Here is a 24,715-nt window from a genome sequence, read left to right as displayed (position 1 = left end):
ACTGTTGTGTTTTCCCAGCTCAGACCAAAGATTCACGACGAGATGGGTTGAAACATGCAACTACTTACAATGTGCCACTCTGCAACATTGTAAAGTCTTGCTGGTTCACAGCAATGCAACCAGATAAGATGGTGTATCATCTCTATGCAACAACTCTCTGTTCTTCCGTTCTGATTTCCAGATTTTCAGGCTTATTTTGTGGCTGAATATCATTTGTAGCTTCTTAAATTGTGAATGAGGACAGTGATAGTGAGATACTGGCTACAGTTGCATTTGCAGTCGTGATGAAACAGTAAAAAACATAAAACGAGCACCAGATGGACTGTATTCATAATAAATAGGCCACAATAATATAAAAAACCCATGACCAATTAATCAGTCAATGAGAATGTGTCTGTGAGGGGGGATAAAGCAAATGCAGCGAGCAGCAGTGACCCACTGTGCGACACCTGCACACATGAGGACGGAATCACAGGGCTTAGCAGGGATAGAGCACCTGCTACAGCAGGCAAACACGCCATCTGCGGCCATTTTGACTTGACCAGCGGACTTCACTACAAGCTGATTGATCGGATTGATTGGTGTGAACTGGGCTTTAGAATGAGCAGTTTATACATGGGGAGCAGGTCCTTGTCTATGGACGCCACCATGTTGCACCACCGTGTTTCTACAGTACCCTAGGAAGGACAAACCAAACACTGCCTCTAGAGAGGGTCATTCATGTTTTTGTGTTGGCCACCTTAGTTAGAAACCCCTGCGCAATGAGGAGCATTGGAACAACACTGATTTTATTTAATATGAAACTTTATTCAGTGTTTTTAACCAGTTTTAATCACCTGGTCCATTTGTTTTGGAGAGGAGAAGATTTCTGCAAATACTTCGTCTCCCAGTAAAAACCTCATGAACAATAAATGTTCCGAATGAATCCGAGCATGTGTAGACATCCACACTAAATTACACACATACTATTTTACATGGCTCAGAATTGAATTATCCCCTGTTTGGATGCACATTGCAATGTATTTGTTTTTGTGTTTTTTTCAGCTTTACCAGCTTCAACATGTGTGGCAAACTTGCTTGTGTGGTGCTTTAATCATTTCGGTAAAAAAAAAAAATCTCCTTCTGATTACCTGTAAAGCCCTCCATAATAAAAAAAAAAATCCATGATGATCACTCTAAATCATCCCGCTGTTAGAGCCAATTTATTAAAATCCATGCAGAGCTGATTGACCTGACGGCCAATATACCAACGGGGGCTATACCAAGACAAGAGTTTTCTCTTTGTTCCTGTTTATTCATTCATGAACAGCAGCAAAACAAGGACACACACTCCGCAAGATTTGTCCTTGTTTGTGCCTTTTCATGAATGAATAAATAGATCAAGGAAATTCCATTTCTCTTGTTTTTCCGGGTGCAGATATGGACTTGACTGCTATGTTTGAGTGCTGTCAGGAGATATGGCTGTTACTTAATGCAGGGAGGAAGCCCGGGCACCTCGAGGGGCAGAGAGGCTGCAGTGGCAGGGTCTGCTCCCACTGGAGCCAAGAAGCTGTAATCCCTGTTGCTGAGAGCCACACAGAGAATTTCTTCAGGTCAGTGTAGCACAGGTTGGAGGATAGCGGTAGGTAGAAGACTGGGATATTATTGACTTACCTACCCAGCAGTGTGTGTGTTTGTATATCAGTGTGGGGGAGTTATTTCCAGGGGTGCATTGGATTATTCGCTGTGTGTGTGTCTGTTTATGTGTGAGAGGGAGGCTAAGCGTGTAAGTCAGTATGTGAGTGTAGTGCACCTGTGTCAAGTGGTATTGACGAATCATTTTTATGGGTTGTTTTTCCTTGTGGTGAGGCCCAGCTGGCCACAGAGGAGAATTTAAAGTACTTTTACTCAAGTAATGCACCATTTTGAGGTACTTAAACTGTACTTGAGTATATCCATGTTATGCTACATTATACTGTGCTTATACTTAGAGGGAAATGGACATTTAGCCGCTTATTTATAAAATATGAAACACTGCAAACCAACTGTTTTACTTATACATTATAGCAGTGGTGTGACTAATCACTCATGTTCAAGTACTGTGCTGTATTTTCATTAAACATAAGTATTTACACCACATTTCAGAAGGAAATATTGTATTTTTAACTATATCTATATAACTATAGTCAGTTTTCAGATTAAGATGTTAAATACAAACCCATATCATCAGTTTATATAATAAGACACATTGTTATATAGTAGATTAAACTGCCCAGTGATGTGTGAAGTAGATAAAATTAGCTCCACCTCGACCAGCTGCAACTTTAAAATGCTGCTTGGATGATATAACATATGATAATGTAACACTGATAGGGGCGATTCTGCTGCACGATGAGTCATTTTGATTTTATTACTTAAGGTCCATTTTTGTGATGATTATAATGTACTTTTACTAAAAGGGGAACTTCAACTGTTTTTCAAAAATCAATACATGTTATTCCTATGGTCTAAGACAGTCTAAAAATATTGGTAAATGTGATCAAATCTCTCCCAAATCCAAAAACTAGAGGGCTAAAACTCAAATTGGTAATGTCATCAAGTATAAAGTGTGGGACTACTCCACTGAAAATGAATTGGGAAAGATGTTATAGATGGTAATGTTCTGAGTATATGAGTACATTTTCAGTTCCAGAGCTATAAACGCTACAATGGAATAAAGCTCATAATGGTATAAAAATAAAACAAACATTTTGTAGCTTCACACAATAAGGCTCCTATTCATTCTCTATGGAGCAGCTCCAGACTTTATACTTAATGACATCACAAGTTTGAGACTTACTTCTACTGCTCCATTCACAAACATTGATCAAACTTTCTGAGGCCATGGATTTAACATAGTGGAATTCTTAATTTAGTTGGTGTTCCCCTTTAAATAATATCTTAAATAAAGGCCTATTACTTGTGATGGAGCCTTTTAACAATGTGTTCTTGCTCCTTTTATTTAAGTGAATGGTCTGAATATTTCCTCCACCACTGCCCAATAATTTATAGTCATTACAATACAGCTCCATTTCCACCAGCTACAACCCTTAATTGCTTACATTAGTAATAGTAATACAATTCATGTGCATAATGACTACTTTTACTTCTACTGTAAAACTTTTGTGTCTTGCTGTACTTTCACCCAAAGGGAAAGGCTGGTGGTATTTTATCAATTTAATATCATCAACAAAACCTTTAAGATACTAAAGCCTGGAAAGGGCTGAACATTGGAAGGGACATGCCGTGCTCATTGCAATAAAGGGAAGTCCAAGTACAGAGGTATTAGTCCATGAATAGCGGTGTTGGTCATGCCACTTTGTAAGAAGCATGTCTCATAGTGATTTTTTTTTAAAGGTTCATGTCCAAGGCATTGCAGCAATCATAGCTTTTACTTTTACCACTTTTTGGAAAGTGGTGGACCTCTGTGACATGGAGGAGTTTGTTATATAAGGCTGTGGCTACAAGGACAACATTTGTTAGCAGGATAAATAACAGGTGTCTTCAGTCCTGTCATGGATAGACAAGACTGCATACAAGACTTAAGTGCCATTAAGTACAGTTGTGTTTAGAATGTTTAATTATAATGGAGTGTTTTTACACCACACTATACTATACTGCACTATAATACCTACGTTAAGTAAATGATCTATAGTTCTTCCAGCACTACTTATTTTTGAGTGACAGCTCACCTGACACTAACCTTATGTTGTTAACTTCACCCTATCAGCAAACCATGTATGCAAAATCATGTCTTATGAATAATGCGCATGCATGATCGAAATCTAAAACTGCCTGCTCATAATGTCCTTAGATTAAAACCAAATGTGACATACCTCACTGCTTTAGAGAGCACAGATAATACATGAGAGTGAATCACTAATGCAAAGGTTTGGATAGCTGCTGTTGTAGTGTCGGTGTGAGGGGGAGGTTTGTACCATCAGGATGGGAAACTTCTCCTGTCCGGCTTTGAAATCAGCTCTGTTGCACAGGCCGGCCACGCGAGACAGAGCAGCCCAAGTAGCAGAGCTCTTGTCAAAACCCAAACCTGAGAGAATAGCAGAAGGAGCTGTGTTAGACTTTTTTTTTTTTTTTTGTTAAGTAAGGCTCATGCAGTATTTATGCTACTGACTTAACTCTTGGTTCACGGAGTAGCTCTGGATATTGTAGCTAACTAACAGAATGGGGGTCAGCTAAGTTGAGCAATCCCTTATTCATAGACAAAAGTGATTTTTCAATTCCCCAGTCTGGAGAATGGCATTCATTCTTAACTAGAACGCCTCGAAAAATAAAAGCTGTTAGGAAATTTCATCGAACTGAAAACGAACCTTCACTCTGCTGCGTTCATTTTTCATCAGACTGTCTGGAGTGGTCACTGTCACTGTTATTGTGGAAACAGAATGTAATAGCATCATGCAACATACAGTGAGTACACAGTGGCAAAGTGTGGCTGGAGTTGTTGAACAAGGTGCAAAAGGCTCCAAGACTTGCAACAGCTGCAAAAATAGTCTGTACTCCTGAAAAATGAATACAGTCTGTTTTTTCTTCAGCACACACACTGTTTCAGCTGTGCGGCCTTTGTCAGCACTGCTGGCTATTCAGTGTATTATTGCACAATTGCCTGACTCAATACTCATTGGTATGCATAGAACACCTGTTTTTTTTTTTCTTCCTCTTCCAAACCTTTTGGTTTATTGCTAAAAGCTTCTTTGAAATTTGGCTCGGTGTGTAGCTGTTTGGTGGGAGACAGGAATGCGATTGGTTCCGCAGCAGCAGTCTCGCTGAGGAACTCTGGCAAAAGACATGTTTGTAGCTGAGGGTTGTGCCGCCCACTGCATACCGCTGCTCAATTAATCCAAGCGGTAGTGCGAACAGCAATGTCGGTTGGTGGCGTGAACATTGGACAGATGCATTTCAGCAGGTGGTCACACTCCCCCTCTGTATTCCCACACACTCTCTATCTCCCCTTTTTATTTATTTAGCCTCTCCATCCACTCTCCCTCCTCCTCCCTTTTTCTCCTTCTCTCCCTCTCTTTCTGTCTTACCAGTCTGGTGCTCTGTGGTGTCTGCCTCGTGGATCTGGTTGTCGAACCACATGTGGGCCACGGTCATACGGTTCTGGGTCAGCGTGCCCGTCTTGTCGGAGCAGATGGTGGAGGTGGAGCCGAGAGTCTCTACGGCCTCCAGGTTCTTCACAAGACAGTTCTTCTTGGCCATTCGCTTGGCAGTGAGAGTCAGACACACCTGGGAGGATGGTGGGAGGTTGGGGGGGGGAGTAGGGAGGGAGGGAGGAAAAGGAGAGGCAAGGAGGATGGATGATTGTTAGTCGACCAGGGGAGAGAGCATGTGTACGCACCGGTGCGTTCAAGTGTTTGTGCATGTGAAACCATGCGTGGTCCAGGTGCCTTACAGCAGAAGTGTGTGTTGTGTGTCTGCATGTGTGTCTGTGTGCATGCGTTTGGTTGGCTGGTTAACAGCAGGTGCACAGGGACATAAAAACACAATGAAGAGACACATTCCATATGTTGTAAGGGACACATCAATGCACATTATCTTACATTACTCACGTCGCAACAAATGCAGCACAAACACGCACGAACATTTCCACACACAACTCACGGTGTGTTTAAAGCCAAAGCAACTACAGAAACCAGTCACTGGAAGTTAATTTATTTTCTGTGACCAGTGAAATGTCGACTGATGGCATTTCAAATGCCAGCTGGCAACCACCTCAGCTCACACTTTGTTTATTGTTGCAGAAAAAAGTTAGATTCACTTCGACACTGAAGCAACTCCAATATTCAGTAATAAATCACCTGCTTTGCTGTGTTCTGTTAGTATCATTAGAGCTACAGCTAACATTCACTGAGGGAAAATTAGTGTTAGGAAAAGCACAGGTGTAACTAATAACATTGATGATGGCTCCGATCCATTTAGGTGTGCCAGTAAACCATGACAGTGAGCCAGCAGGCACAATATGAGGGCTCCAGAACTGGCACGCTCAGTGCCACAATAATCAATATTTTGATGTTAACAATGGATCAAATTACTGCATGTAATGAGAAAACAGCTGCTCAAGATGACAACCCATGGAGAATTAACACCCAACTCTGCATTTCTCCCTCAGTACTACAGAGGTTTTAAGCCTCTTTTAGCTCATTACTTTGGTTCTCAGGCCCACAGACTCCAGTTTTATCAACCCCATTTCAGGCAGCTATTTTCAGCAAACAAGCCCATTAACCCACTGGAAACTACCAGCCCAGCACCAAACAGCAGTAACACACAGTTAGCAAATAGCTGGTGAGGAAGGTCATACATCAAGCAGCCAAAGAGCCAGATATCGTTTCTCAAGAGTTGATGGAGACCAAAACAGAGCTAAAAGGGGAGTTAATATAAGACTTATAGTTGTTGGGTGGCCAGAATGTTACTCTGTGTCCGCTGGATATGTAAATAATTTGCTAATATGTTCACTATAACTTTAAAGGAATACTTCACCCCCAAAATAATCATTTGTATTTCAATCATTTATCCCATGTTACCTCAAATTTGTAAAGAAAACTTCTTGCATCACATGCCTCCACAGTGAATGATCAATCCAAAAACAGAAAAAAATATTGATGAACCGGGGGCCGTGTTTAACAATAGCAAAACTGTGTCAAAACATCTGTTTACAAACTCTCAGGTAACCCGTGCAGTATAATCCAAGTTTCACTTATTTAGTCGTACTTTCAGTACTTCCCAAACACATGCATTTTCACTAAAACATTCCTGTTGCAACAGGCATGGGTGAGTTTACTTTTGTGAGAAACAAAATTGCAAATTCAAGGTAACACAGTACAAATGATCATTTTGAGGGTGAAGTATTCCTTTAAAAGGTATGTCAGATATTGTATTTTCAGCATGATACTTTGCCCCCAATTCATTACTATGTGGCTCTTTTTAGTTTATTTTGAATTTTTTTTACTGTCAAGGCAAAAATCTAAGTAGAAAAAGAAAACAAATCAAATAATATCATAAAAATAAAAATTAACATTTGCAGCACAAATCATCTCTAATCTTTTGTTGTGTACAGCTTGCCGATTTATGACATTTCCCCATGGTTCTATTCACTATTCCCAGAAGCGTATTATGATTTGTCCTTGCTACAAGAGGACCTTGTTGATTGTAAACGGAAGTACACTTTGTGTTCTTGAAAAAGAAACAGGAAGAGGCTGTGTGAGGACATAAAATCTCATTTAAAACAACGTTCAAGCTGAACTACGCTATTTTTTTTTTTTTCGATGAATATCAGTAAAAACTTCATAAGCTGAGCCTCTCATGAAAAAAGAGGAACACACCCACACACACTACTCACAGTGACAGTAGCCAGCAATCCTTCAGGCACATTTGCCACAATGATGCCAATGAGAAAGATGACGGCCTCCAGCCAGGTGTAGCCCAGGATGAGTGACAGGATGAAGAAGCTCACACCCAGGAAGACTGCCACGCCCGTAATGATGTGGATGAAATGTTCAATCTCAATGTTGATGGGCGTGCGGCGGACTTCAAGCTCTGATGCCAGCGTGGCGATGCGACCCATCACTGTTCGGTCACCGGTACCTATCACTATACCATGGGCCGTACCTGAGAGGGAGGGGTGATTCACTGTTAGTCTCTATGGACAAAAACTGTTCAAACAAGAAGTCCAGCCCTTATCTGGCTGACCCAATGCTCTAACTGCTTTAGTGAAATGTGTATGTGTTTCTCAGAGAAATATGTAAAGAGATAAATGAGTGCTAGCAGTGTGTAAGACGCTGTGGGAGTTGAGTGCTGTATTTTGTAAACAGGGAGGACGGTTGATAGGGAGGTGATGGGGCTGGATGAAGCGTAGTGATGGATGGAGAAGAATTACAGGTGTTGGGCAGAGATTGATAGTCGAGCGCTCTGAGTGAGTGAGGAAAGAATCTGAATCACGTAAAATACAAATAATGTTATCTTCACACCTCACTATTGGCAGTTTTCTCTGTGGAAAGTAGTTCTAAAGGAAACTGTTCAAAGTGAGATCTGTGGATTACACAGAGGAACCAGGACATTGTTTAAGGAAAGAAAAATGTTTTAAATGTATTTTCCAATGCTGTGAGCACCACAAACAAAATGTCATTTACCCCCATTGTATTAGGGTGGAAGCAGAAATCTCAGGTGCACACATAAAACCCAAATTACCTGCATAGCTAGACATTGCTAGAGTTAAATGGTGTTTTTTCATTTGTTTGTTTTAGTTTTTTGTAATGTGTGAATTGATGTTATGACACAATTCACACAGAGGTAGCAAAAATTAAGTAATAGACTATGAGACTAAACATAACTGTATCCATAAAAAAAAATTCAGCACTGACTCAGATATTGACTTTTTTTTGGGGGGAAAGCTGGCAAATGCACTAAAATGATCCACATCAACTTTTGCTATTATGGATTTTAAAAATAGGATGCAATTAAATCCCAATCTCGGAATTTTAAGTGGACACAGACAATAACTGTTAAAGTGTTTGGAAAAAAACCTGAAATATCAATGTCTAAAATTCCATGACAGCTGGGCAAACATTATCTACTGATGAAGATGATGTGATATAACTGAAAGCTCCTAATTCTTGTGGGTGACAGCAGTTGTCTGCCAAAAACTTAATATACCTGAGGCTGCAGCCACCACAAGAAGGTTTACAGGTGTTTCATTCAACAGTTGCTTCTTTATGCATTCAGTTTAATCTATCTGGCCAGGCCGTGTTTAAGCCAACTGTGGTGCAATTCCACAGACATATTTTGGAAAGTACTGAGGTTCATTACCTAACCCTACTTAGAGGAAATGTTTTACTGCTGTTTGCAGTGCAGTTTCTTGTTATCTGGGCTTAAAGGGACAGCTCACCCTAAGATAAAGAAATGAGTGAGTAAGTGAGTGAGTGAGTGAATGAGAGTGCTGGAGATATCGACAGTTGAGATGTCTGCTTCTCTCGAATATAATGAACTAGATGGCCCTTAGCTTATAGTGCTCAAAGCACAACATAGATCCATTTGAAAAACTCAACAGCAATGTCTCTTTCCAGAAATCATGACCTGATCACTCAAGATAATCCACAGACCTTGCTGTGAGTACTTTAACATGGAACTGTTTTCTTTCTACTGAACTAAACCGGCCAACTCTATCACTGCACAGAAGGAAGCGTGCATCTGCTCATGAATGAGAGGCTCATGCTCATGACAGCACGAGATGTAAACAGTAATGGTGTCCTCCTCAGCTGAGTTTTAACTTTAGCTAGCTCAGTGGTGCTAGATGCGTCCTTCTGTACAGTGATACAGTTGGCTGGTGTAATTAAGAAAAAGGAAAATAGTTCCCACATGAAACTGCTCACAACAAGGTCTGTAGATTATTGTCAGTAACCATATCGCTGCGCAGAAGGAAGTGTGCATCTACTGCTAGCTCACCTAGCACCACTGAGGGAGCAAATGTCAGTCGAGAAGGTCGCAATAAATGTTTGCATCTTGTGCTATCATGAGCATGAGCCCATTGTCCATGAGTAGATGTAGTTACCCTCTGCACATTGTTACAGTTGATGGGTGTACTTCAGCAGAAAGAAAATAGTTCCTATATGAAACTACTCTCAACAAGGTCTGTGGATTATCTTGAGTAACTGAGTCATGATTTCTGGAAAGAGACATTGCTGTTGTTGAGTTTTTCAAATGTATCTATGTTGTCCTTTGAGCACCACAAGCTGAGTGCCACCTTGTTCCATTATATTCAGGAGAAGGCAGACATCTCTTAGGCCAATATCGCAAACACTCTGCAACTCACATCAAAACAATTTAGACTGATAAACAGTACTGCAGGTAAGAGGGAAAATATGTATTTTGGATTTGGGGTTGAACTGTCCCTTTCAAGCCAATATCTTGTTTTTTTTCCAAAATGAATGTACTGTAGTTTGGAGAGGAACTGCTGTATATTCAATGTACATTAGAATTTAGATGTAGAGATTGATGAAGTTGCAGAGTCTAATATAAAAATCCCATTGAAATGCTTACTGCATCACTATTCGATGATTGATAGCAGCGGAAATACCAACTAAAATTCCCATCGGTTGAATTTCAAATGGAAACCCTCATTAATAATCTCAGTGCATTCAAAATTCAATAACTACACACTACTGTAGGATGAAGGGATGGCTGTTCTGATGACTGCACTGAAACACACTCATAGTTTATCTCCAGATGGCTAAAACTAAGACTTTTAGAGGCAATAAGAGACAATCTTGGGCAGATGTGACCTACTGACCCTCGACACAGTTGGTGGAAAAGAAACAGATGTTGCGGGTCTCCAGAGGATTGTCGTGGGTGAACTCTGGGGAGCGAGTCTGAGGCTCCGATTCTCCTGTCAGAGATGAGTTGTCCACCTTCACCGGGAAAGAGAGAAAGGAGGAGAGAGAATGGTGTTACCCAGTGAGACTGAGGGCCAGAAACAGGAGAGAGTGAGGAGGTGAGACTGACAGGGTGGAAATGAAAGCAGCAACAAGTGCAGCACTCTTGTCATGTCAAAACAGTTTTCTGATCATAGTGATTTTACCCACGTTCCTCTATAGGTGAAGAAATTATACTATTGATTACCGCAGTCTCATTACACTGCGTCAAAGTCCAGTGGGATAAACTGATAGTCCCATTACTAACTCATGAAGAGAATTCTGCTGAAACAGTCTAACTCAGTTTTTCATTAAAGCGGACAACTATCAACTCAAAAACTGTGTTGGGTGAATATGTGGTGTGGAAGTGAACCATATTCATGCTGCACAAAGTGAAAGCATTGTTGGGGTGATGTTAATGCAGTTAAAAGATATTATGGGCTTCACTGCTCAAACAACAGTTTCCTAATGTGTGTAATGTGTGCATATCTGACTAAAGTGTTGCTTGTTGGCGGCAAAACAAAAAAAAGCTTCACAAAGAACTTAATAAAACACTGATCCTTCAGTACCTATTGACAGAAAAATGGACCTGTTTCATGAACCGAGATGCTTTAAAGTAACCTGATTGTTTAAATGTGAACTATCTGGAAGTGAGATTGCAGCTACATGTCTGACTACATGAAACTGCTGGACTATCTCAACAACTATTGGATGGAATGCCAATAAATTGCTACAAACACTCGATATCAGGAGGACTTGTGATAACTTCAGTGCTAATTAGCATGCTAACACACTAACTCAGGGTGCTTTCAGACCTAGAGGTGCTTGCTCTGGTCTGAATCAGGGACTAATTTTGTTACAAAGTTGCGTAATTACCTAGAGTTGGGTCGTGTTCTCAAAGCAGCATTTACAAGCGGACCAGAAGAAATGCCTTGCACGAGAAAGCTGCTCTTAAATGGTCAGAATTATTATGTGGGAAAATTTCAGGTAAATTTCAGGAAGGAAGATAAATGCGACACGTTGTAATGTCACAATGGAGGGACAACTACGCAGGTTGATTTTAGCGCTGGTCATCGTGGACTATATTGCTTGCATTGTTCATTTTAAGCAAACCATACAGTTTGAAAATGAGGCGCGGCTCCAACTAGAAAACAATGTTTTGATGAATTTGATGCGCCGAATGGGCATATTAAGGCAGTACAGGAGGAGGCGCACATTAATAATCCTCCAGGACTGTAACATGCTCATGTTTAACCCAAACAATGTGTAATGCAACTGCAGTTGGTTTGGATCCAGGTCGGAACACGTTCTCACCACAAACTAACCGCAACAGAGTTTGTTTGTAATTAGACCGAGACCACCTCTTCAAGAAGGTCTTGGTCAGGTTGTTTGTGGAAGAGAATATAAATTAAGTTTTACTTTTATATCAGCCCCCATCTGAAAGGGTTGTTTGTTTGGGAAGTACTGAGCTTACAACTGGATAAAGAGACTGGGATTATACTGCAAGAGTTATAGTTTTGCTGTTGTGAAATGCAGACCCCTATGACTTCAATTCATCAACAATTTTCTCTGTTTTTGGAATCCTCTTTCTCCGGAGGCATGCAAGAAGAAAAACAAAGTTGTCTTTAAAAATTCAAGCAAACACAGGGTGAGTAAATGATATACAAGCGGCCTTTTGGGGGGGGTGAAGTATTTCTTTAAGATGTAAACAAGATGATAAATAATTGATCAAAATCAAGTATTGAAAGAAAGAAAGAAACAAAGAAAGAAAGAAACAAAGAAAGAAAGCAGCACAGTAACACCAAAGTCAGTTGAGCAACTGTAATCCCACTGAGACCTCAAGGCTCCCCAGGGCTGAGCCCAGCACCCCTCCCCTACCTTACACCCGCTGGAGGAGATCACTCGAAGGTCAGCTGGGATGCGGTCTCCCCCTTTGATCTCCACCAGATCTCCCTGCACCACAAGCTCAGCATTGATGTGCATCTTCTCCCCCTCCCGGATCACCATCGCTTGCTGGCATGGAGAAAAAGGAAGAGAGAGACGAGGAGGGAGAGGGAGTGTGAGGAAGAGAGGGTGAGAGAGAGTTTGGGAACAGAGAGAGGATTTAGTCAGAGGAAGAAGGAAACGAAAAGCGATAAAAAAAAAAAAAAAAAGTGGAGCCAGAGGGTGTAGAGGTATGTGAAAGGGAGCGATAGAGAGAGGAAGAGGAAAAAGAGAGAAAAGACAGGTAGTGGAAAAGGAGACAAGGAGGGAGTGAAAAGAGCCTAAATAGATTAAAGAATTAGGCAATCGAAGTGCTAGAGGTGGATAACGCGAGGGGAGTTTTTATGCAAACACACTCACAATCCGAAGTTGGCTCAAACATTTATTCTTCCTTTGTGCAAGCTTATTAGGTTTGCACTCAAGTGAGTGTGTAAGCCCTACTTGAGGGACAGCTTATTGATTCAGAAAGCTGTGAGACTACACCAAACACCAAATGCATCAACTTACCTGTGGCACCATTTTCTTGAAGGAGTCCATGATTCGGGAACTCTTGGCCTCTTGGAAGTAGGAGAAACAGCCAGTGATGATGACCACGGCTGCCAGCACCACACCCAGATACAACTGAAACAGGGGCAAACCCAAGCCACAGGGGGAGTCTGTGTAATTATCGACTTAGTTTGGTTCATGTTAGGCATGTTTAAGCGTAGGAAAAGGGGATTTACCAAAACTCGAAACAGTTTTAAAACAGCAAAACCTTAAATGCAGAGTGCAAGAGGAGAGTTAAGATGGAGAAAACCTGGGGAAGCTCTCAGTCTTAGTGGAAGATTTAAAGGGGAAAGTTGTGCTTGAGCTGAATTCTCGTGTACTATTCCTGTCATCTTGGACGGTTCATTCAATGTTAGTCCAAGTGAACATCTGTCTCCCAAACCCAGAGAAGCAAGAACTGAGACTCTGATCTGCGAGGCTACCAAGAGATACTTTCTGAACTGAAGCCTGGCTCTGTAGACTTGTGGCTGTGTGAAAGCAAGGAACATTTATTCTGGTGCTTTTTTTTTTTTTTTTTTAACTTTATTATTTTTTTTTTTTTGTGAATATTTTCAGTTCTACCAGTGAAAAAGCTGTTACAGTTTCAGCTCTCACTGATGCAAACAAGACAGCCAGGCACTTTGGATGAAAGCATCTGCCAGCTGGTGTACTGTACTGTATGTCCTGGACTCCTGGAAAATGAAATTCGCAAACCTTGAAAAGTTTCCTCTTTTGGAAGGTGCTGCTTTCATTTGACAGCAAACACAGAATGTTTTGCTCTTTTACGCTTGAATACCTTTTTTTTTTTTTTTCCTTTTACCGAAGCGGTGCGAAATCTTCTGAACCAGGAAATACATCTGTATTCTCAGAAAATCACTTGTCAGTGTTTACAACATTTGCCTCCAATTCAGCGTTCGGTTTGCAGCTCCTGGTTGTGTCTGCACATGGTTTTTTGCAGATTTAAGCTCAGCTCTTTTGCCTCCTCTCGCTTCGGGAGACACTTGTTCTTGTTCACCAGCTGTACAGAATTGTAGGGCAACATCTGTCCAAACAGGTGACACTTTTGCTTCCACTAAAGTTTAAAGGGTTGAAAAGACAAATGCGTCGTTTCCAGACTGCGAGCATGAATTTTAAAATGTGGCAGTAAATTGTGTGAATTCAGCTGCGTTTCCGCAAGCCTGGGGATGCTAAGACAATGCAATCTTTCAGCTCAATAAAAACATCAAGTTCATGTAAAATTAAGCTTGAATCCGACAACAGCAATGTGTGCAGTCCTGTTAGGGTGGATTTTCATCTTAAATAACTGCTTGTACATTATGCAGAGGCTCAAAGTGCCAAATCTGCAGGCAGTCGGGGCCTTTGAAGTAGCTCAGCAGAGCATCCAGCTGTACATACTCAGTGCTGAATGTAGAGATTAAACAAGGGAGATTAAAGTTATCACGTGTGTGCATGTGCGTGTGTCTATCTACTGTATGTTACTGTATATTATGCAAGGGTTTAATGCTGTCTGGGGTTTGGAGAGCGCTGAATGATGATTGCATAATAACTCCGAGCCATAAAGTGCAGTATGGATGGCTGCTTGGCTCCATTTGAACAGCGGGTGGTCTGGGTTTTTATCCCTGCTAATGCCAGGACCGATGCCAGTGTCAGTGGTTGTTGTTACGTCACACTCTCTGGGTCAGTGTGTGCTTGTAACTCTATGCTTGTGAGGACAAAATTATGATGTGTTTTAAGCTTTCTTTTATTACTTTATTTATTTTCTATTTTATTGCCCCTTTAAAGTTCTTTTTTCCTCCTCTATTCTTTGGTCTATTTCCTTTAGTGAGCGCTGGCTCTGTGTTGGTTCATGTGACCTAATTGTGTTGCCATTTTGGCCAGGACTCTCGGAAAGGAGATTTAGATCTCAAGAGGCCATCTTGGACAAGTAAAGGTCATATTGAAAAATCCACCCACAAGAAAAAGAAAGGTAAGGAAAATCCACCAAAATTTAATATCTTGTCTGGTCTGTGGTTTAAGGTTGAAATCAGATTTAGTATTTGGTTAGAATTAGGACCTGCATGTGTATTGCATGTCTGCAAAATGTGTGTTTCTTTATATTTATAGGGGTTTGAAATAACTTGATATAACCATTTCTTGATTTTCAGTGGAATTACATTGTCCTATTAACAGATGGTGCCATCATATTGAGTTATTATTTGACAAAAATCTGTTGTCTAAATTAATAACTCCACAGAAATTATAATTAAAAGCGAATGAGTCATTTAAGATATGTTGTACTTGGAAGATTAATCTTTCTTAGAAGAAATTCTGACAAATCTCGTGCCAACATTACACAGGCTGCATTACTCACCCTTATTTAGAAGCAAGCCGGACTGACACGCTACCTAATGTGTTAAATGTAATGAAGAAAGTGATATTTTTACCCCTTTTTTACCCCTTGTATAGAAGTAGAAAGTGCACATATAGAATATTGTTATACATAGCAAGAAAGATCCTTAAATTTTGGATTTCTTAAGATGCCCCTTAAGTGGAAAATTGCTTTGGAGAAGCTGACACCTTAAATGTCAGGAAATTAATCCGGATATGTCAAGCGGTCATTAAAGTGGGCTACTCTGGGCTGGACTTTATTCTGCCTAACAACTATGACTATGGCCGATTTCAATAAATTAAATCTAGAACTTTAAAACCTCAAAAAAAAAAATCCAAAAGGATTTCTTTCACATGTGAAGATTTTTGTTGGATGTAATGCAGAGCATTAGAGCACAGTGCTTTGTATTTAAACTTTGATTCAGTCATTTACATGTGATTTTTGCATATATTTAGAATATATTCATGTATATTTTGATGTTATATTATATTATTAATCATTTGATATCGAATCCAACCGCAAAGGAGTAAGAAAATAAGCAAAGGGGTTTCAATTACAGAATTAGGTTTAGGTTTGGGTGTGCATATGTAAAGTACGCAAGTTTGTACAGTGTGTGTATATTTTGCCTGCCCACCTGTGTACATACAGTAAACATGTAAATCTCCATCTTGAAAATACAGATAAACAGCCGCATACAGGAGGAATTGTATGTGTTTGTGTGCATATAAGATTATTTTGTTTGCATACAAAAACTAGGCAGCGATCAACAAAGAATAAACTGCAGTATGCAAAATGTGTTGCATCAACACCTTCCAACAAACTTGTTTTAACAAATTAGTACAAATTTTAAAGAGCATTCATGGTTTTTGTAAATAGAATTTATTACTACTACTTGTTAAAATGGCATTAAATTTGGTAACAAGCACATCAGGATTTGTTTAAGATTCAAAACTCAAAGTTTGGGACTCGGGACGTGAGGGCAAAGATCTAGACTTACCTGTGCAAAACAATGCAAAACAATGATTTAGTTCCACCTCTGCTCTGTTGTACCTGTGTTACAACTGTAGCTGTGTTTGTGTACCTGCATCTCTGCCTGTGTGTGATTAATATGTATGCCGTGTGCTTGTACATGTGCGTGCATGTTAAACAAGCAGTTTCTCACATTGTCATTGGGCGCCTCGTCCTCTGTGGCCACCTGGATGGTGTAGGCCAGGAAGCAGAGGATGGCACCGATCCAGAGCAGGATGGAGAAGCCGCCGAACAGCTGACGACAGAACTTGACCCACTCCGGGGTGGTGGGGGGAGGGGTTAGGGCGTTTGGACCGTCCCTGGCCAGAATCTCCACAGCTCTGGCATTGGTCAGGCCCTGAGGGAGAGCAATTTTTAGGAATGAATGTCTTTCTGCATGCGCTGGGAATCTTATTACAACACAACGACCCCATTTTCACCGCGGCTTAAAAAGCAATTTTACTGCTACAGTTGCAGAACATCAAGTATTCCTGCCTGGCCTATTTAACACCACAAGTATAATAAACTGGGTGACTCTCCTCATCTAAGGTTCTTGGCCGTAAAACTGTTGGATGTAACTTTATTGAATTTTTTTCCATGATTTTATGCCTAATAGTGTCAAGGTCTAATTTACAGAAAGGCCAGGTAAGTACCTAAAGTGCTATAATTTAGTTATATTGGGAAAAACATACACACATTGACTCTCTTTCAAGCTTTAACAGGTTTTTGACATTTTTACAGCTTGTGATATTTTTAGAGCACCCCAGCAGCTGTTTTTTTTTTTTTCCAAATACTATCTTAAAGAGATAAAAATCAGTTTCACTTCACTTGCAATGTCAAACTTAAGGTAAGCAGCAAATGTGTTTACAGCATAAAAACTTTTGTGATGTGCTTGTATCTGTCTGTGTATGGGATTGTAGGAGTTGTTGCGTCAAAGTGTGTATGGTTGTTTGTGTGTGTGGGTGTGATTGAGGGATTAAAGATGAATGAGGCTCAAGGTGAGCCGGGGACGCTGTGGTGGATCTAACTTGACCAAAGTAATGTTTGGTCTCAGTTTGGATGCTGCTCACCAGTAGAGGCGAGCCGAGATTACATCTCTGTGGGGGATTTTACAGCAACTCTTTGTCGCGTGTTTGTGTGCATGTGTGCATGTGCAAATGAGACTGTTTGTGTTTGTGTGTCATTACCCGTGTGAGGTCCACTCCATAGCGTTTTCCCAGATCATCCAGAGTTATTTTGTGGTCATCCTGCAGGGATAAAATGTTCCTTTATTTATTTGTGCCTCAGTGGATCAGAAACAGTAAACAGAATCAGTGTAATGTTAATTGGCTGGTAAAATTATTTCTAAGGGAATTTACTTTGACACATCATAAAAGGGAAACTGCACATTTTATTATACAGCTTTACATTCAGCGTCCTACTATGGGAGCCAAGGTAGTATGACTGCAGCTGCAAAGGGAATTTTAATAACCGACCAGGGTCAAATAGATCGTGAGGGCATAGCACTGATACATTACATACCTCCATCTTTTTGAAAAAATACTTTATTCTGTGTTTCTGACATGGATCCAGGGGCTTTATATATATGATTCATTCCCCGTGACAGATCAAAGAGGTCAAAGAGTGATGTCCACTCCCCCTGCATCACCAAGTAGTGTTGAACTCGAGGTGAGCAAACTGTGAAAATGTGACCCACTGAAAACTGTACAACACTGTTTAACACTGTTCAAAAAAGGTCCAGTGTGAAGGATTTAAGGGGGATATATTGATAGAGATGGAGTATTACATAAGAAGTATGTTTACTGTAGCGTATAATCACCTGAAAATAAAACTGTCATGTTTTAGTGATCTTAGAATGAGCCATTTATATCTACATAGGGAGTGGAGTCTGCCATGGTGCAGCACCATGTTTCTAGAGCCTGGTCTCACTCCAAAGTCTTCGCAAATCTGGAGCTTGGACAGTGACTTGCAGCGTCAGAAACCAATGATATGCCATGATATGCGGTCAATTGCCCTGCCGTGTGAGGGGGGAAATGTGGCGGGACAAGGACGAACCCGAGAGAGCAATGTTCACGTCACATAAGATTCTAAAGCCAAACCCTGTTTTTTTCCCTAAACCTAACCACGTGCTTTTGTTGCCTAAACCCAACCATGTTTGTTTGCTGCTGAAGGGAAAAAAAGGTCAATGTGCGGTGTTGTACCGGCGTAGTTCGTTTATTTTGAAAGAGACTGTGTGGACAATGAATGTAACACGCAGAACTTGACACGGTGTCCCAGAAAGTCAACAACCATTGCACCCAGGGTACCTTTCACGTCATATGTGGACGTGAAAAGTTCATGACAAAACGTCAATATGTGACGAGGTCAGGGTGAGAATGTGATGGTTTCTACAGTAGCCTAGAACGGACAAAACAAACACTGGCTCTAGATAGGGCCATTTGCATTTTCTAATTGGTCACCATAGTTAGGAGCCCCTCCATGGAGAGCAACATAAAAAAAAAAAAGATTTTTTTTTTCTTTTTTTTTTTTTTATATGAAACTGCTTTTTTTTTTTAACAGTTTAAATCACATAGTATATTTATTTTGGAAAGGAAAAGCTCCCGGTGAAAACCTTCTAAATATCCTGGATTTTAAGTTATCAAGGAAAAAAGTGAATACATATTAGCACGTGCTGGTCCAGCGGTCCATGTCGAACAGTGTTGGAGAAACACATATTTGTTATGTAAACTGCTGTATTCAGTGTTTTTACAAGTTTCAATCACCTGGTCCATTTGTTTTGCACAAGAGGAGACCTCTTTGGATAATTTGGTTCCCTGTAAAAACCTCCTCACAATGAACACTGAGGGAGTCCTTATGTGAGAAGTTTTAGCTGGTTGCAATCTGCAATCCTCACCCCTAGATGGCACTAAATCCTACTCACTGTTCCTTTAAAAAAGAGCTGAGTGATTTATTTGGTGTTTTTGGTCTCATTTTGTTGTTTGATGGCATGTTTGTATTATTATTTCAATCCTGTCACCTAGAAATTACATTTTTATGTTACTAATCTGCTTTCTAAATTACAGTGCTGTAGAAACGTAATCACTACCTGGAATATGTTCGGAGACAACATTTCTTTCAGATAACAACACTACACTCATGTTCCATGTGCGCTTTGGAATGAGGTGGTTGGAGAGGATGGCGGGCATGGAAAGTACAGGACTCTGACATCAGAACCTCAAGGTTGCATCCACTGTTTTGTCTTTTAGTTTAATATTAAGCAACAAAAGCATTTTGGTTAAGGTGAGGGAAAGCTTGTGCTTTTGGTAAAATGTTAATTAAAAAAGGCAATTAGTGAATACTGTACTGAAAGATCGCCCATTTGGCAGAAATCAACTGTTGTCGATGAACGTTTTGCTGATGCGTTCAATATGAACATTTTGATCAGATTTGCAACATTTCTTTAGTTAATAGAAGTTAGTTAATAGAAATAGTAATTTGCTTGGCATTGTGTTTCCCTCAAAACTTTAGTACGTTAGTTTTATACAAACCTAATTTCTAGGAGACAGGGTCGATTATTCCTGTGCAACTGGCCAAATGCCACCTCAAGATATTTCCACTGTAGCTAAAATGGAGTTTGGTACTGTAGCAACAAAAATTCCAGCTACCAGCTGTCAGTCCCGCAGGATAAGGGCTGCTTTCTTCACTCAACAACAAGACAGAGAGAGTTTCTTCACCAACAGAAACCCTCAGAGGACCACGATGAAATGTAGCTTGGCCACACTCAACGACACACCCCAGTGTTCACAAAACAGTTTGCTAGTTAAGCTTTATTTATATGCCACTACACCCAGTATTGATCAAACATTATCTGGTGGTTGTTTAAAGGATTTCTGAGGGTGGGATATAATGCAGGAAATCACTAACTGAAGAAGTACATGAGGCAGGCTGATGAAAATACAACGCTTAGTCCCAAAACTACTCCTTAAATGTTGACAGCATCTAAGGATTTTTTTTCCTTTAATCAGTCACAGACCAACTTGATAATTACCAAGAGCTGCTTTATCAGAGATAGTGCGTGCAGCAAAACGTACCCCAGTTTTCATGGGCATCGCTTGGCTGCGTTTTGACAGCACCTCAAAGAGATACAGCTCTGCACAAGACAAAAACTCTGCACTACACTGCTGGTGGCCCACAAATTATTCAGTATCTTTCTGAGTACAAAGAAGAGCAGCCAGAGGGTGGTAGAACAGATAGCAGAGGACGGGCTGGCTTGGAACTCATCTACAACTGACTACACTAAGCAGGTTGGATTGCCATTTTGTTTACGGGCCACTGTTTTCATTTATTGCCTTGTTAAATAACCTGGTGTCTTTGGCGTAACACTATTTGGGGATCGTTTGGGAGCAGCGGCGATGGAATCAATCACTGTGCAGAGTGAGTGTGTGCTGGAGCAATGACAGCTTGTTTTTCTTACCAAGGCCACCTCCTTCTTCAGCTCATCCAAGTCCCTGTCCTTCTTCCTCCTCTTCCCTCCATTCTCAGCACCACACTGGGGGGGAAAGAGAGAGAGATTACCATACCTCAGGCCCGTAGGCTATCATCCCAAACCTCAGCGGAAAATAAGTGGGGAAAAGCCACATGCTTGTAGCCACATTGTGCCTTCCCATTTACATTCATCGCCACGTATTACAAGCATCAGTGAGAGCACAATGGACTTTGTGTATGCTGGTTCATTTCAGTCTCCTGGCACTATTGGCAAACCATTCACTGAATTCGGAGGAGAAAAATATTTTTCTCATAGTGGGAGTTCCTCATTTGTGCGAGCGAGGGAGAGTGTGTGTGTCACGAACAGTTGGAAGAATGGTGCATCATGGAAATCATCTGCTGCTGTCAGTCTCCTCTTAGCAGCACGTGTACATGTCAGCGGAGGAGGGATACACAGAGAGACTGAGAGGAGAGTGCGAGCGAGTGACACAGTGAAAAAGTAATCAAAAAGAGCCAAAGAGGGAGCACAGAGCCGGTGGAGTGCCTGAAATGTGTCTGGCATAGCAATTTCCCCCCACTGTGTGTGAGGAAGATTACCAGCCTGTCCTCCCATAAAGCTAAATGGAATGGGCCTGATGGAGAGAATAAAAACAAAATTACGTAATTACCCAAATAAACAGCGAGCCGGGAACAAAAGTTATTGAGGAGAAAAGCTATCATCCTGAGATGTTACTGTCTTTAAAAAAAAACACACAGCAGTTCCCTGAGAAATCCAGCCCCGCAGACGTGTTTTGAGATCTCAGTAGTTTTCCATGATGCATGTCCACGCCATATGCTGTTACTGTATATATGCCACAGCAGGAACAAAGAAACTGAGTCATCTTATCAGTTACAACAGGAAGCAAAGGTTTGAATTATGGCTGGGCCTTTTGCAGAGAATCAAATATCACAATGTTTTTGACCAAATACCTCAACATCGATAATGCAACAATACTGTAGAGCTCACTTGTGCTTTCACAATATATTTACACAATGAGATATTGATAAATAATCAGTAATGTAGATATAATAAGTGAATAGGTAAAGGTGAAACAGTCTGGTATGTTCAGAAAATTACAGTAACCAGGCCTTTAAACTAGAAAAAGACACCTACAATATTCAAAATCTAAGACAATATCTAGTCTCATATCACAGTAGTGATATAATATATCACCCAGCCCTAGTTTGAGTGTAATAAAAACAATTTCTGTGTGTTTTTTTGTTTTAAAATGAAAAGAAAAACTTACCCCTCTGCCCATGCTGGATGTCCAGACGTCGGCAGGTTCTAATGTGAAGGACAGCGCTCAGGGGCCCCATCACAGCTGAGACCTCCCGCCCCCACGTGTGGAAGACATTGGTGGCTTTTTTTGGGCCTTGAACCCCCACACCAAACATCCCATTCCCTCACTACTTGCTCCCTCCTGTCAGGGTAACCTGAGCCGTGCAATCCCCCCCCCTCCCTCCCCACTACTACTCTCCTATCCCAGGGCCTATCTGGACCGAGGCACCCCCTCCCACCACCACCACCACCATAAAATGCTCACTCTCACACAGAGGGGGTCTCTGTGTGTACCTGCACCTGCTCAATATGTTCCCCCACTCCCTTCACAACACGCGCTCACATAGTTTCACGGAGAACAACAGCCCATCAATCAACAGCTGTCAGCACAACAAATGAAACCTCGCACTCTACATAACATACAGTATTCATAACAAACGTGATAATGAGGGACCGATATTGGCCCTCAAGATTCATAATGAAAAAAGAGGCAGGGTATTCGGCTGTTTCTGATTCCGAGCACAGACTGGAACCTCAGAAGTGCTCTGCAAATAAATCCCGCTGTAAAGTGTTTAATCATTTAGTTAATTGATCCTCAATGATGAACTTTTCTTCTGCTTGAATTCAAAGTGACTCGTCGCTAACTACAACACTGCAATTAGCTTTGAAAGTCCAACATATTTAGAACATAAGGCGGGTCACCAGCACAGCGCCCACACAACAGATGCAGCGGATGATCTTGTGTCAGATAAGGACCAAATGTCTTCTTGCAAGTTGCCAGTGACTTTTAGAGCTGATGTTACATTTACCACATTGCTTCTTATCCATATGAGCTGTATACTTTGATGTATGTATGAGCCATTTCAGTGTGCTCCTTTTCAAGGTTCTACCTTGTTTTCTCCCACAAAAGGGTTTTTCAAGGTTATATTTGCAGGCTTGTTCGGTTATTCTTGTCACTAGAGTTTAGCATATATCTCTGGTAAAAAGAAAAAGAAACTTTGGTATACTCTGTGAACTCTGTATTTCTGTAACCCTGGTCTGTGAGGGCCCCTGAGAAAAGTTTTTTAATGAGCACGTGTCAACAACAAAATAAAAATTGCACTTCTAAAAAACTTGCTAAACAAAAACGGACAACATTTCGTGCCATTTTTTGCCAACAAATACTGACAGAAAAAAAATGAGGTCAGAGAAGAGGGGAATGGGCTATTTGGGTGGCCTAAGTAAATATTGCACTGCCCCTTACAAAACAAGCACTCCCAGGGTTCTGTGTGTTACAAAAAAAATCACACTTTGCAGTTATATTAGATAAGATGAGTTAAACAAAATTAATGAACAAGACAAAAATTTTAGTCATCACAAAATGGCAAAGTGTCTTCACAAGCTATTCTTGGACAGGTTTCCACCACCGCAGGTCATGATACAAGTTAATACAGATTACAAACACATTCTCACTCTGCCCTTGTCACATATTGGCGTTTGGCCATGGGCTTTCCACGTCCACGTAGGATGTGCAAGGTACTCTGGGTGTGTTGGACGTTGACGTTCTGCTGCGCTGTGTCAAATTCTGCCTGTCAGATGCATTATCGTCTTTCAAACTACACTTACGTTTTCACAGGAAATTTACCGTGTACATACAGTCTCTTTCAAAATAAATACACTACGTCAGTAAAACACCGCAAATTGCTGGGTTTTTTTTTTTTTTTTTTTTTTACATACGTGGTTAGGGTTAGGAAAAAAGAACAAGGTTTGGCTTCATAATCTTATGGGATCCAAGCACAGCTCTCCCAGGTGAAAGTGTTTATTGGACCCATCCGCTACCCGTCCTGCCCGCCCTACTCTGTCTTTCATTGCCTTAACTTTCATTCCTGCCCCGACGTGTTCCCCCCGTTACTGCTGAGTGCCATTAAACTACAATGGTGACCGGCCATGTATCACGCCAACGTTAAAGGATGGCTTTTTCGTCAGTGTCTGACGACGCAAGTCAATACCCAAGCGCTGGATTTCGACGACTTCAGTGTGAGACTGGGTTTGGATTACATGTGTGGGTCAGGTCAAGAAAGTGCAGCAGTATGTTATCTAATGTGTCTGCATGGGTGATGATTCAACCAGTTTGAATTAACTGTGTCACTACAAATGATAACATTTAGATGTTCCTCATAAGAAATCTTAAGGAATAGAACAAACTTACTTTAAGCCCTGGTATATGAAAGTTCACTGTAATAATAATCAATTGAAGGATTAAAAATAAATTCTGTTATAAGTAGACTTAACTACTGCCACTACTAAGTTTGCAAACAAGTGCTACAAACTACAACTACTGATTTACAGTTTTGGTTCCTACTAAAATGTTTGCGTTTCAGCTGTTACTAGAAATTTTTAGTTTTTTTTGGCAATTTTGTACAAACATTTTATTTAAACAGTACTCGTTTTTTATTTATTTCTCATTTGACAACTTTCACAATAATATTAGTTAAAATAAATGTATGTTCTTTATCATATTGTTGCCTTGTGCAGCATATACTCTTACAACATTTCTACATATAGTCAGCTTACACAGACACATAAAGACAGGTGAGATTCAGCCCTTCCCATGAGAACGTAACACTAAAA

The 24,715-nt window shown here is 40.7% G+C and overlaps 1 protein-coding gene across 1 annotated transcript in view; it reads right to left on the bottom strand.

Annotated features, from left to right (window-relative positions):
• The window catches only part of atp1a2a (ATPase Na+/K+ transporting subunit alpha 2a), a 48,830-nt gene extending 26,626 nt beyond the window's left edge, over positions 1-22,204 (bottom strand). The window contains exons 1-10 of the mRNA XM_033649951.2: positions 22,074-22,204; positions 20,777-20,851; positions 17,511-17,570; positions 16,478-16,681; positions 12,930-13,043; positions 12,318-12,452; positions 10,319-10,436; positions 7,373-7,641; positions 5,064-5,262; positions 3,957-4,066 (exon numbers count right to left, since the gene is read on the bottom strand). Of these exons, the coding sequence (XP_033505842.1) occupies positions 3,957-4,066; positions 5,064-5,262; positions 7,373-7,641; positions 10,319-10,436; positions 12,318-12,452; positions 12,930-13,043; positions 16,478-16,681; positions 17,511-17,570; positions 20,777-20,851; positions 22,074-22,085 (1,296 nt within the window). The 5' untranslated portion in view covers positions 22,086-22,204. The remainder of the gene's footprint in view (positions 1-3,956; positions 4,067-5,063; positions 5,263-7,372; positions 7,642-10,318; positions 10,437-12,317; positions 12,453-12,929; positions 13,044-16,477; positions 16,682-17,510; positions 17,571-20,776; positions 20,852-22,073) is intronic.
• Between the last annotated feature and the right edge of the window lie 2,511 nt (positions 22,205-24,715).

Source organism: Epinephelus lanceolatus, chromosome 12, assembly GCF_041903045.1.
Source record: "Epinephelus lanceolatus isolate andai-2023 chromosome 12, ASM4190304v1, whole genome shotgun sequence".
Classification (NCBI taxonomy): Eukaryota; Metazoa; Chordata; class Actinopteri; order Perciformes; family Serranidae; genus Epinephelus; species Epinephelus lanceolatus.
Note: the sequence above shows the minus strand (reverse complement) of the source record. Positions and strands in the feature narration are given on the sequence as shown.